This window comes from Cervus canadensis, chromosome 9 (assembly GCF_019320065.1).
Source record: "Cervus canadensis isolate Bull #8, Minnesota chromosome 9, ASM1932006v1, whole genome shotgun sequence".
Taxonomy (NCBI): domain Eukaryota; kingdom Metazoa; phylum Chordata; class Mammalia; order Artiodactyla; family Cervidae; genus Cervus; species Cervus canadensis.
The window spans coordinates 14,020,346-14,032,562 of record NC_057394.1 but is presented as its reverse complement, the minus strand read 5'-3'; the positions used below and the strand labels follow the sequence as shown (position 1 = coordinate 14,032,562).

General features: G+C 43.3%; 2 protein-coding genes across 2 annotated transcripts in view; both read right to left on the bottom strand.

Moving 5' to 3' along the window:
• Positions 1-1,533: 1,533 nt before the first annotated feature.
• LOC122447236 (40S ribosomal protein S23-like) lies at positions 1,534-6,802 on the bottom strand. Its single transcript, XM_043477772.1, is given in 5 exon segments — positions 1,534-2,121; positions 2,124-2,150; positions 2,153-2,190; positions 2,504-2,623; positions 6,756-6,802. Coding segments are annotated over 5 exon segments (549 nt in total). The 3' UTR covers positions 1,534-1,804.
• A 2,138-nt stretch (positions 6,803-8,940) lies between these two features.
• Positions 8,941-12,217, bottom strand: part of LOC122447235 (ATP-binding cassette sub-family C member 4-like) — a 151,847-nt gene continuing 148,570 nt past the window's right edge. The window contains exon 28 of the mRNA XM_043477771.1: positions 8,941-8,961. Coding sequence (XP_043333706.1) covers positions 8,941-8,961 — 21 coding nt within the window. The remainder of the gene's footprint in view (positions 8,962-12,217) is intronic.

Here is a 12,217-nt window from a genome sequence, read left to right as displayed (position 1 = left end):
GCCACAAAGAGTCGGACATGACTGAGTGACTGAGCATGTGCCCACACACACACACAGACAGGCACACCCCTAGCAGAAGGACCCCCACCTCCTGTCGAGGGCGGGGGGTCCCACTTCGGAGAATTGGTAACAAAATAGGAAGAAATCAACCTGTCTCTGTTTTTCCTGGTGGCTCGGATGGAAAAGAATCTGTCTGCAGTGCAGGAGACCCGAGTTTGATCCCTGGGTTGGGAAGATTCCCTGGAGATGGGAATGGCTACCCATTGCAGTATTCTTGCCTAGAGAATTCCATGGAATTCTCATGGGCTATAGTTAATGAAGTCGCAAAGAGTCAGACACAACTGAGCGACTTACACTTTTTCATACTTTCTAGCAAAGAAAGCAGCTGCCATTTGGGAAGAAATAAGATCTTCTGCCTCCAGTAGTAGTTCTCACTTGGTTGCAGGGTGGAATCACCTGTGAGGTTTTAAAAAGTGTTGCTTTCCCCGTCCCCTCCCCTGAGATCCTGATTTAACTGAGATGAGGCTTTAGCACTGTGCTTTACAGAGCTCCCCTGGTGATTCAAATTTGTAGCCAAGTTTACAAACTGCTGGCCTTTGCCGTACTGAGGATATAAAGAACTCTACCTGAATGAGGAAACAGAGTAAACAGACAGAGTGATTCTGCAGGAGCCGGAGTGTATGTTTCTGTGTAGAGGGTGTAGTTGGGGTGGGGGCCTGTGACCCCTTTTGCCCACTCTGAGGCCTTCCTGGCCCTTCATTGCCCGGCCTTTCCACGCTTCTCACCTGGATGCCTGGATTCTTCTGTGCCCTGGTGGTGATTTTCAGTATGATACAGTTGTCTCAGGAGATTTCATACAAGCCCCGCCTTAGTTCATCACAAACCTATGAGTAGGATTCCCAAGGTGTGGCTTGCTGGGAGGGAAATCCTGGGAACTATACAGGATGAGCAACTCAGCAGTAACTTCAGGAGTAGCTCCTGAGCAGGGAAGTTCAGGGAGCTCCAGGCAACTGGCCGAGCACGGGTGTGGCACACGGCTGTGACTGGAACCTTCCTGTGTCTGGGATCTGAGGGGTGTTGTGTGTGTGTGTGTGTGTGCTCAGTTGTGATGACTCTTTGGGACCCCATGGACAGAGGATGGGATTTCCCAGGCAGGAATACTGGAGTGGGTTGCCATTTCCTCCTCCAGGGGATCTTCCCAACCCAGGGATCGAACCTGTGTCTCTTGGATCTCCTGCACTGGCAGGTGGAGTCCTTACCACTAGCGCCCCCTGGGGGCTTGAGGGAACTGATCTTAAAGTTAAAAAGTGAAGTCGCTCAGTTGTGTCTGACTCTTTGCGACCCCATGGACAGTAGCCTGAACCTGTCTCCTCAGTCCATGGGATTTTCTAGGCTAGTGACAGGTAATCCCCAGGTTCAGTGATAAAGAATCTGCCTGCCAATGCAGGAGACACAGGAGCTGCAAGTTTGATCCCTGAGTCGGGAAGAAGCCCTGGGGGAGGAAACGACAACCCTCTCCAGTATTCTATTCTTGCCTGGAAAATCTCATGAACAGAGGAGCCTGGTGGGCTACAGTCATAGGGTCACAAAGAGTTGGACATGACTGAACACAGGTAGTGACAAGTGCCTATGATAGCGAGCATCAAGAAGTACAGAGGTGTAATGTAATGAGCGTCCCAATAAACAGCAGCTGCCCCTTATTCTGCTCTGTGTGACAAGAATGTGCTTTTGCTTAACTATCATATCCCATTTAATTTTTTTTGTATATGAAAATTTATTACTATCATTCTTTCATCATCAACATTTATGATCTTGGTCTATCCTTCTTGCGTTTGTGTAAGGCCAAAAAAGAGACACTGGCTACTTTGACAGCCTTAAAGTGGACTCCAGGAAAGTCACCAACAGCATGACCTTTGCAACCAAATCCAGCAACCAGAACTTCATCATTTTCCTCAATAAAATTCAAGCAACGATCACTGGGTACAAAAGGCTGTGATTTTTTGCCATTCTTGGTGAACTGAACCCTGACACATTTCCTGATGGCAGAATTTGGCTGTTTGGCTTCAACCCCTATTTTTTCGAGCACAATTCTCTTGGCATGAGAAGTGCGTCTAAAAGGGCTGTGCCCAAATGGGCTTTCTTGTACTGTTACCATGCCGCTTCCGGGCTCGTCGGCGGCTACAGAGCTTCCTGGCAAAGACTGTGACACTTGCTCATCCTACCAGCACCATGGGCCTGAAAGAAAGACCATCATGTTTAATTTTAACACAAGCTCAGAGGGTATTAGGATGTTAGGACCCCCACCATCTTACAGAGCTTAAGGACCTTGCTAGAGGTCATAAGACTCCTGACTGACAGATGCAGCCCCTGAGCCCGCTCCACCCGTGTGCCGTGGGACCTGGAGATCTTCCTGCCCAAAGATCTGCTCAGCAGCTTCAGCCTGACTCCCTGGGTGGGTCCGTGTGGTCTCTCCAGGGGCCCGCAGCCCCTTTGGTCCTATTGCCTCGACTCAGGTCCTTCCTTCTGCAGGGCAGCCCCTGAGAGCACCACGGTCGGCAGGAGGACACCCTTGCCCCGTCCTAGCAGCTTCTCCCTGCAGCCAACTCCCGGGGGTGGGGTCAGGCTAGGTTGTGAGGAGAATCATGAGAGGAGCAGGAAAGGTGTGAGCTCGTGGTCAGCACCTTCCTCTGACCTGGGACCTCCCTCTCTTCTCCTGACACTTCCCGCCACTCAGGGCAGCTCTTCACGCCCCACGCCCCTCCATTACAAGTGCTCCTGTAGCTCTGCTGTGGATCAGAGTCACCAGGGGAGGGGTCAGAATGCAGAGCCCTAGGCTCCAGCCCCCAAGATCTGATCCAACATCCCAGTGGATTGGGATGTATGGGCGTCCCCTGAGAACATTCTGAGAAGCATTTAACAGACCTGCCACTCGCATCTGTGGGCCCTGGGTCAACAGTATAATGAAGCCCATCCTTTATGTTTACATATTTAAAAGCTATAAATCAAACTAACACACTGTCAAGTACACACTCATAACCACCTGGCAGGCTGGGATTCCTGGACCCTGGAGTTTGGAGCCAGAAGGCAAGACAGCAGAGGGAGGGGCTGCCCCAGCCCCCAGCCCTCCCCCCGCTCTCCCCACCTCGGGTTCTGACTCTCTCTGTGCCCTGAGGAATCTGCTGCTCAAGCAAGAGCATTGCAGCCTTCAAGTCCAAGCTCAGGCCACCCTCTTCTGCCCCATAAACAGCTGCGTCTTGACCACCTGTCTGGCTGGGAGATGGGCCCCAGGAGGGAGGCCTGCACTGGGGATGGGAGCAGGGATTCTGGGGTCCAGGTGCTCAGAGCGCTGCCTGGAGGGGGCGGGGCTCCAGGTGGCCACACCCCCTGGTCCTCTCTGGCTGCTGCACATGGGGGAGGTACAACCACAAGATGACCCGAGCAGGGCCTCTAGACCAGCGCTTCTCAAACTGTACTGTGAGCAGGACTCACCTGGGTTCTAGAGATTCTGAGTCAGTAGGTCTGGCGTTGAGACAAGATTTTGTGTTCTAACAGCCTCACAGGGCAAGCCAATGCTGCTGGTCCACAGGACGGCACTTAGAACAGCTGAGCCCTAGGGCAGGGTGGGCAGAGTTTTCCTGTTAAGGACCAGAAAGTCCATTTCCAGGATTTGTGGGCCTTATGGTTTCTGCTCAGAAAAACATCTACTGCTGCTTCATTGACTACACTAAAGCCTTTGACTGTGTTCAGTTCAGTTCAGTCGTTCAGTCGTGTCTGACCCTTTGCGACCCCGTGAATCGCAGCACGCCAGGCCTCCCTGTCCATCACCAACTCCCAGAGTCTACCAAAACCCATGCCCATCGAGTTGGTGATGCCATCCGGCCATCTCATCCTCTGTCGTCCCCTTCTCCTCCTGCCCCCAATCCCTCCCAGCATCAGGGTCTTTTCCAATGAGTCAACTCTTCGCATGACGTGGCCAAAGTGTTGGAGTTTCAGCTTCAGCATCAGTCCTTCCAATGAACACGCAGGATTGATCTCCTTTAGGATGGACTGGTTGGATCTCCTTGCAGTCCAAGGGACGCTCAAGAGTCTTCTCCAACACCATAGTTCAAAAGCATCAATTTTTCAGCACTCAGCTTTCTTCACAGTCCAACTCTCACATTCATACATGACCACTGGAAAAACCATAGCCTTGACCAGACGGACCTTTGTTGGCAAAGTAATGTCTTTGCTTTTTAATATGCTGTGTAGGTTGGTCATAACTTTCCTTCCAAGAAGTAAACATCTTTTAATTTCCTGGCTGCAGTTACCATCTGCAGTGATTTTGGAGCCCCAAAAAATAAAGTCTGACACTGTTTCCACTGTCTCTCCATCTATTTCCCATGAGGTGATTTGACTGTGTAGATCACAACAAATTGGAAAACTTAAAGAGATGAGAGTACCAGACCACCTTACCTGTCTCCTGAGAAACTTGTATGTGGGTCAAGAAGCAACAGTTTGAACTGGACATGGAACAACTGCCTGGGTCCAAATTGGTAAAGCAGTATGACAAGGCTGTATATTGTCACTCTGCTTATTAAACCTACATGAGAAAGAATGTATGTGTATGTGTAACTGAGTCACTGCTGTACAGCAGAAATTAACACAACAGTGTAAGTCAACCATGCTTATATACATTTTTAAAGAAACAAGAAAAAAAAAAAAAGCCAAGGGTGTCAGTAGGTTCACTATTAATATTTACTCTATTTAGTTGCTTAGCTTGGTGTTTCTCTGATTTTTCCACTTTAAAAATATAATTCTTCCCTAAAGAATTAATCTGAGAAGATATTTTGAGTCCATGAAAATGCTGTGTCTCTTCCAACCCCCAAACATTCAACATATGTTCAGTCAATGATGAATTTTGTCTGAATTATTTCTGAAAATGGCTCCAATATGGTACTTTTCTCTCAATCTGTCTACATTTGTGAGTTGCCTTTCTACTGTAAATAAAAAAATCTTTCCCCTCCTCCTATCTATTTTATGTCTTATTGGAATAAGAATAAACTCATGGATTTTTAAAAAGTTTTTATTGTTGCAAAATGTAGGGTTTAAAAATCCTCAACATACTGTTTATTGTTATTTACTTACAAAAGTTCTAATGTGCTATAAACTCCATCTCGGAGACTCGTTTTTTTGTCTAGGTAGTCTGCAAAATGTAATTTAAAAAATTTTTCTCACATAATATCCTCCAGAATTAAATGTGATTAACTATTGGATCAAACACTGGTTTGAAATACCCAAAGCCTCCACCTATTAGGTGGATAATTGTGAGCATCGTTGCTGAGTGAAAGAGTGAAGTTAGTCAGAACCCTCCAATGTAAACTTCATGTAGAACATTCTTAGTGTATCTAAGTTTTAACCTTGTTCTTCTTAAAAATATCACACAATCCCAATTTGATTATGGCAGGTCACATGGTTCTGGTGTATAGAACAAGGTCTCATAGGGCTGGGGCATGTTATTCCTTCTAGTAATATTATTTTTTAGGTCTAAATTCAAATAAATACGTATTTCTCCCAGTTTTCAACACACACTGCTGGTTTGGTCTTTGAAAAAATTTTTTTTCCTTAGAACATTAGGTTTAAAAAACAAAAACTCAGTTAACCCATATTCTGTTTTAAAATGAAAATTAATAATGTATACATGAAATCTTGATTTTAAGAAACCTGTTGTGTTTCTAGGTACCCTCTTCAACACTAGGACCATGCTGCTGATTCAAGAATCGAATCTATATAAATACACGCACAGAATTGTTTTTAGACTAAAGCTACATGGTTGAAGGGTGTCCATAGTCCATTTTGTCAAGGATGGTGCCAGTTTTTCTCCCTGGCACTCTGGCTGGTAACTGCTTTCCTTTCACTCTCAAATGTCCCACTCTGGACAGTACATTCTTTGGGCACCCACACCACTGGTGAGGAGCACAGAAAGACCTGACAGGCAAGCCAGTGTTTCTGATTGCAAAACCAGGGCTTTCTGTTATCCTAGGCTACTTCTTAGAATTCCAAAATTATAATGTTGACAATGAAGGTTTGTTCTCAGTCATCATTTATTCATTCAGAAAACATTTACTGAGTGCCCCCTATGTAACAGATACTGTGCTGAAAGATGCAATTAAAAAGTGAATAGGGCACAGTTACAAGTCGTTTTCTCACTTGGTTTAGTGAGAAAACCAACCATATGAATACTCATAGTCAGGGCAGGCTACATGGAAATGGAAAGAACAGGGCCCCTTGTTTAAAAATCACCATACTGGATGACAACAGGACACTAACCAAGTATGGTTCAGTTTAACAAACGAGAGGTGCTCAGGGTATTACAGAAATACAAGTTACTAGGATGTAACTTGGAAAGAACAGGGCCCCTTGTTTAAAAATCACCACACTGGATGACAACAGGACACTAACCAAGTATGGTTCAGTTTAACAAACGAGAGGTGCTCAGGGTATTACAGAAATACAAGTTACTAGGATGATGACTGATCTTAAGGTGACTTGCTAGAAGAGGTGACAAATGGGCTGACCCCAGAAAATGAGATTTCTCCCCTTCATGGATCTTCTCCTCTATTTTTTAAACCAGAAGGTATTGAGGAGAATCACTAAGTCATCATTTTGACTTACACATCAGTCATCAAGAGTCTCCCCCACAGTACATCTTTATCACCTACCTTAGAGCTGTGACACAGGATGTGGGGGGGACATGGAGATGAGCTGTTCAGACCTACCTGCTGGAGGTGCTGCCAGTGGGCAACCTTAAACCACAAGCCTGCATGCAACGACCCTTCCAGGTGGAGGTATAAAGACCTGGCCATTGGATGTGTCAGGACAACTCTGATGGGCCTTCTTCACTCCAGACGCCCCATGGGATCAGTTAAGGTCATCCAGCCAGTGATCCAGCTTGATCTTTCCTTCTGCCTATCCTGTTTCTTTCCTCCTGATTCCACAGTGTTGATTCCAAGGGCACCCCTGATAAACATCCAAGAACTAAACTCCATCTGAGTCTGCATTTCAGAGAACCAGCCTGCAACATGTATCAGAAAACATTCCAGTACTCAGGGAGGACTTTTATTTGAAAATTACTGGTTACACATGTACTTATAACATTTTAAAACCCCCAAATAAAATACAAAATGGTGGAAACAAGGACTTTTTGTGTGAATATCATTACCTTTGGTTTAAAATCCACAACCTAATGTTGTCTGACCAAAAAAAATTAAGTTATATATTAATAAAAGAAAACTATTATGCTGAAACACATGAAAGTGCCATTTTATATAAAAGGCTGAATGTTAGCAGCTCCACATGTTCAATCTAATAGAAAAAAGCCAATAGCATTTGAAATTTAGAGAACATTATACTTATGAATAACTCATGGGTAAAAGATATAGTTAATGAATTAAATTAGGAATTAGAAAATACATAATACTTTGGCTAATGATTGGTGTCAGTATCAAAACTTGTAGGCTGTAGCTAAAGTGGATCTCAGAAAAAATGTCAGCTTTATATACTTAGGTTAGAAAAATAATGATGTTATTAATCTGTTTGCAATTTAAGAATTTAGAGAAAAAAATCTCAAAAAGGAAAAGTTGAAAGAAAGAAAGAATGATATGATGAACTAGAAGGAAAAACAGAGCATCAATCAAGCAAAAAGTTGATTCTTTAAAAACAGGAAAAAGTTATACAAGATTACTCATAAAAAAGAGAAGGTTCAAAGAAAATTAAAAGCCCAAAGAACACAGAGAAGCTGCAGAGATTAAACATGTAAGATATTGTGAATAAATTTATGCCAATCAAGCTCAAAACTCACAGGAAACAGATCCATTCTAGAAAAATGAAATTTAAAAAAAAAGAAAAGAAAAATGAAATTTACCAAAATGACTCTGTAGAAATAACACACTGAATAGGAAGCACATAATTATCAAGCTACCCAGACAATGATGGCTGCACAACACTATGAGTGTGATTAATGCCACCGAATTGTGTGATTAAAAATGGCTATATGGTAAATTTTATGTTATATATATTTTACCACAATTTTTTCAATGTAAAAAATAAAATCCTCTGTCTAGAAGACAGTCTAGAACATGTCTGTCCTTCATTAACAAATCCCCCGGAAGGGTTCCTACTTTGATAAAGAATATTTTCTCTTCCTTCTCTTTTAGAGGGCTTCCCCAATGGTTCAGTGGTAAAGAATCTGCCTGCAATGCCGGGGACACAGGAGATGAATGTACAATATTGTCCTTCTGTATTTTAACCATATGTGTTTTGGAGGATGACACCTCTCTCTCCTATAATGTCACTTAAACTACATTACTGTATGTTTTTCCTATTATTTTTCTCTGTAGTATTTTAACCAGAGGTCTTTGAATGGAAAATGGATCGTAGTTCTGTTAAAGGAAGTGGTGATACAAAACAGCATCATCACACAGTCTTCAAGAATCCCTAATATAATTAGAAAGTAATATGTAATTCTGGGAACAACAACAACAACAACAAAAACATCTGTGAGAACTTTGTCTCAAATCTTAGAAAATGAGTTTGGCTCCAGAATCTCTCAAGACACAAAACCAGCTCTTATTGGTGGCCTGCACCGCTGATCTGGATGAAAAAGAAAATAGTATTACATATAAATAAACATAACAAATCCTTTTTCAAGAGCTTGAACCCACTGAGTGAAGTTGGAGAAAAAATTATAGATTAATATTTGTAATATATAAATATCTGTTGCTGGTGTAAAAAAAGGTATAATATAATTTATGCAGTGCAGAAACCTGTTGGAAAAATGCCTTTGGAATAGACATGAACTCATGGTAGAATCACATAGTTGACTCAAAAATTGTGAAGGCTGAGGGTTGTCCACTTGTCATTCATAATATTCATAACCACACAGTCACTGTGAGTGATATCTGGTTATTTCCTTTCAGAGTGCACCTGAGGGGGGGGGGGGAAAACACATATTTATGAGTTTTAAAGTCCTTCTCCTAAGGCAACACATTCTTAGGTCCACTGCTTCATGTGAAGCAAATCATATCACTACTAGAGAAACAATAGGAAAAACCAGGGGTGTATTTATTCAATGGAGGAAGTAGCCCCATTAAAACCTTCATTGGGGCTGGATTTAATGCCAAACAACCTGTAGGTACACTTGATTTCTGGTCATTCTGATTCACAGATATGCTTTATCATGAGAGTAAATTGATAAGCAAAATCATTTTACTAACTCAAAGCCTGCAGAGAAATTAAAAACAAGGTGACAAAGAGGCTGGGAAATCTATTAATAGTGTCTGCCCAAGTGTTTCTCATTTTCACACATAAAATGAGCACAACAAATTTGGGTGTTAATATCGGGGTGTAATCCCTGTATTTTATAAACTCTGATTGACAAGCATCGAAAATAAGGAGTAGGAAATGGAGAAAGCATAATACTATGTTCTTGCCTGGAGAATCCCATGGACAAAGGAACCGAGTGGGCTACAGTCCATGGGGTCACAAAGGGTCGGACAGGACTGAGCGACTAACACACACACGTAGTCATTAAAAAGAATGAGATAATCATAGTGAAGTGAAGTGAAGTCGCTCAGTCCTGTCCGACTCTTTGCGACCCCATGGACTGCAGCCCACCAGGATCCTCAGTCCATGGGATTTTCCAGGCAAGAATACTGGAGTGGGTTACCATTTCCTTCTCCAGGGGATCTTCCCGACCCAGGGATCGAACCCGGGTCTCCAGCATTGTAGGCAGACGCTTTATCGTCTGAGCTACCAGGAAAGCCCTGAGATAACCATATGCGTTGATAAAATCTGAGATACAACATTAAGTGAAAAAAAGAGAAAGAACAGCTATTTGTGCTTAGAAACAGGAAGACCGCATATTCCCAAGTTCTTCTTGATACACAGAACATCTCAACAGAACAGTCAACAGCGGTGCTGGGGCTCCACCTTGTGGGGGAGCTGTGTGATGACAGGAGTAGAGAGTGATTTACTTTTTGTTCATAAATTTTTAAAAAGTATTTTTAAAAGTTTTAAAATTTTGTAGCATTAGATAAGCCATGTATTTTAAAATATATTATTATAAATACATTTTAACTGTTTAGAGCAGTGGTCCCCAACCTTTTTGGCACCAGGGACCCAGTTTATGGAAGACACGTTTTCCACAGACAGGGCGAGAAAGAGGAGGGTCAGGTGTAAAGTGAACAATGAGGGCAGCAGCTGAAGCTTTGCTCCTTGGTACATCACTCACCTCCTGCCGTGTGGCCCAGTCCCTAACGGCCCACGGCCCATACCAGTCTGGCCCGGCAGATGGGGGCCCTTGATTTAGAGTCTCTAAAGCTACTTAAAACTATAGGTGTATTTTTTTTATTACTGGAAGGCAAGTCTTCTGTCTACAGCCTTTTAAAAAATGATCCCACTTTTATACTGTAAAATGCTCTATATTCTCAAAGCCCTTAAGCATCTGCTCTCTCATCTGATCCCTGTAATAAGTGTGAAGAAGCCGGCAGGGCTGTAATCCCTGCTCTACACACAGGTGAGGACCTGAGGCTCAGAGACCTTGGGGATCACAAGGCCAAGGGGATGCTAAGTGCCTCTTCCATCTGTTCAAACAGGTCCGGGCTCCCAGAACTCAAATATGAGGATTTTATAACTTCTGGGCTCTATTAGGTGATTTCATGAATAGACAAAATGACACCTCTGTTACACACAGGGAACAAAGAAACTTCAAAAAACCTCAACCAGATCTGCTTCATCACAGAACAGAGTAGATGACAGGCATTCATTCTTTGAGCTGAACTGTGTCCCCTCCAATTTTACATGTTGAAGTCCTAAACCCCCCAGTACCTCAGAATGTGACTGTTTGAGACAGTGTCTTTAAAGAGGCATTAAAGTTACACTGAAGTCATACAGGTGGGTCCTAATCTAACAGACTAGAATTCTTATAAGAAGAGACCAGGACACAGGCTCACACAGAGGGAAGACCATGTGAGACACAGAGAGAAGACAGCATCTCCAAGTCAAGGAGAGAGACCTCAGAGGAAGCCAATCCTGCCGACATCTTGACCTCAGACTTCCAGCCTCCAGGGCTGTGAAGAAATAAGTCTCTGTTGTTTAAGTCGCCTGCTCTGTGGTCTTTGTATGGCAGCCCTAGCAGACTAATGCCCCCTTCAGCTTTATGAATCTAAAAGGTACTTTCTCTACTATTTCATGGATCAGGGTCAATCAGACAGTGATCAGTTCACCTGAACTATTTGTTCAAGAAAATGTGATATGGAAGCACCTTCTCCCAGATGTTGAGCTTTCTCTTCAGAAGAATGAATTCTGTTCTATTAGAGTGAAAACCTTGTGACTTAGGCTAATCATCCTGTTGTTACAGCTCTGAACAAGGCATTGATATCTGATGCTTGCAAATTCAGAAAACTGATAATCTGACAGTTTATCCTCCTAAGAGGATGCAGAGTATGCAGAAATAATGTCAAGATGGGATGAGAATCAAGAACTGCATTTCTTTCTGTAGAGGTGTGTGACCTGAGCCAGTGGCAGGACTGAAATCTAAGAGTGAGGTTCTGTCACCCTGTGAACTTGAGTGACTGCCTCCACCTGGGCGACCACGTGAAAGGAGCAGTGTTCTCAGACTTGACACAGAACAGAGTACCTAGGACTGCACTCAGCTTCCCCAGTGATTCCCCCTCTGTGCTCCCTGGACCAGCTCTGTGATCTTGGGTGAGCCTTGGACCCAATCTTTTCATCCATGATGTGGGATTAAAAAGGGTGGTTATCAGATCTGAAAGAGACACGCGCACCCCAATGTTCATCGCAGCACTGTTTATAATAGCCAGGACATGGAAGCAACCTAGATGCCCATCAGCAGATGAATGGATAAGGAAGCTGTGGTACATATACACCATGGAATATTTACTCAGCCATTAAAAAGAATTCATTTGAATCAGTCCTAATGAGATGGATGAAACTGGAGCCCATTATACAGAGTGAAGTAAGCCAGAAAGATAAAGAACATTACAGCATACTAACACATACATATGGAAATTAGAAAGATGGTAACGATAACCCTATATGCAAAACAGAAAAAGAGACACAGAAATACAGAACAGACTTTTGAACTCTGTGGGAGAAGGTGAGGGTGGGATGTTTCAAAAGAACAGCATGTATATTATCTATGGTGAAACAGATCACCAGC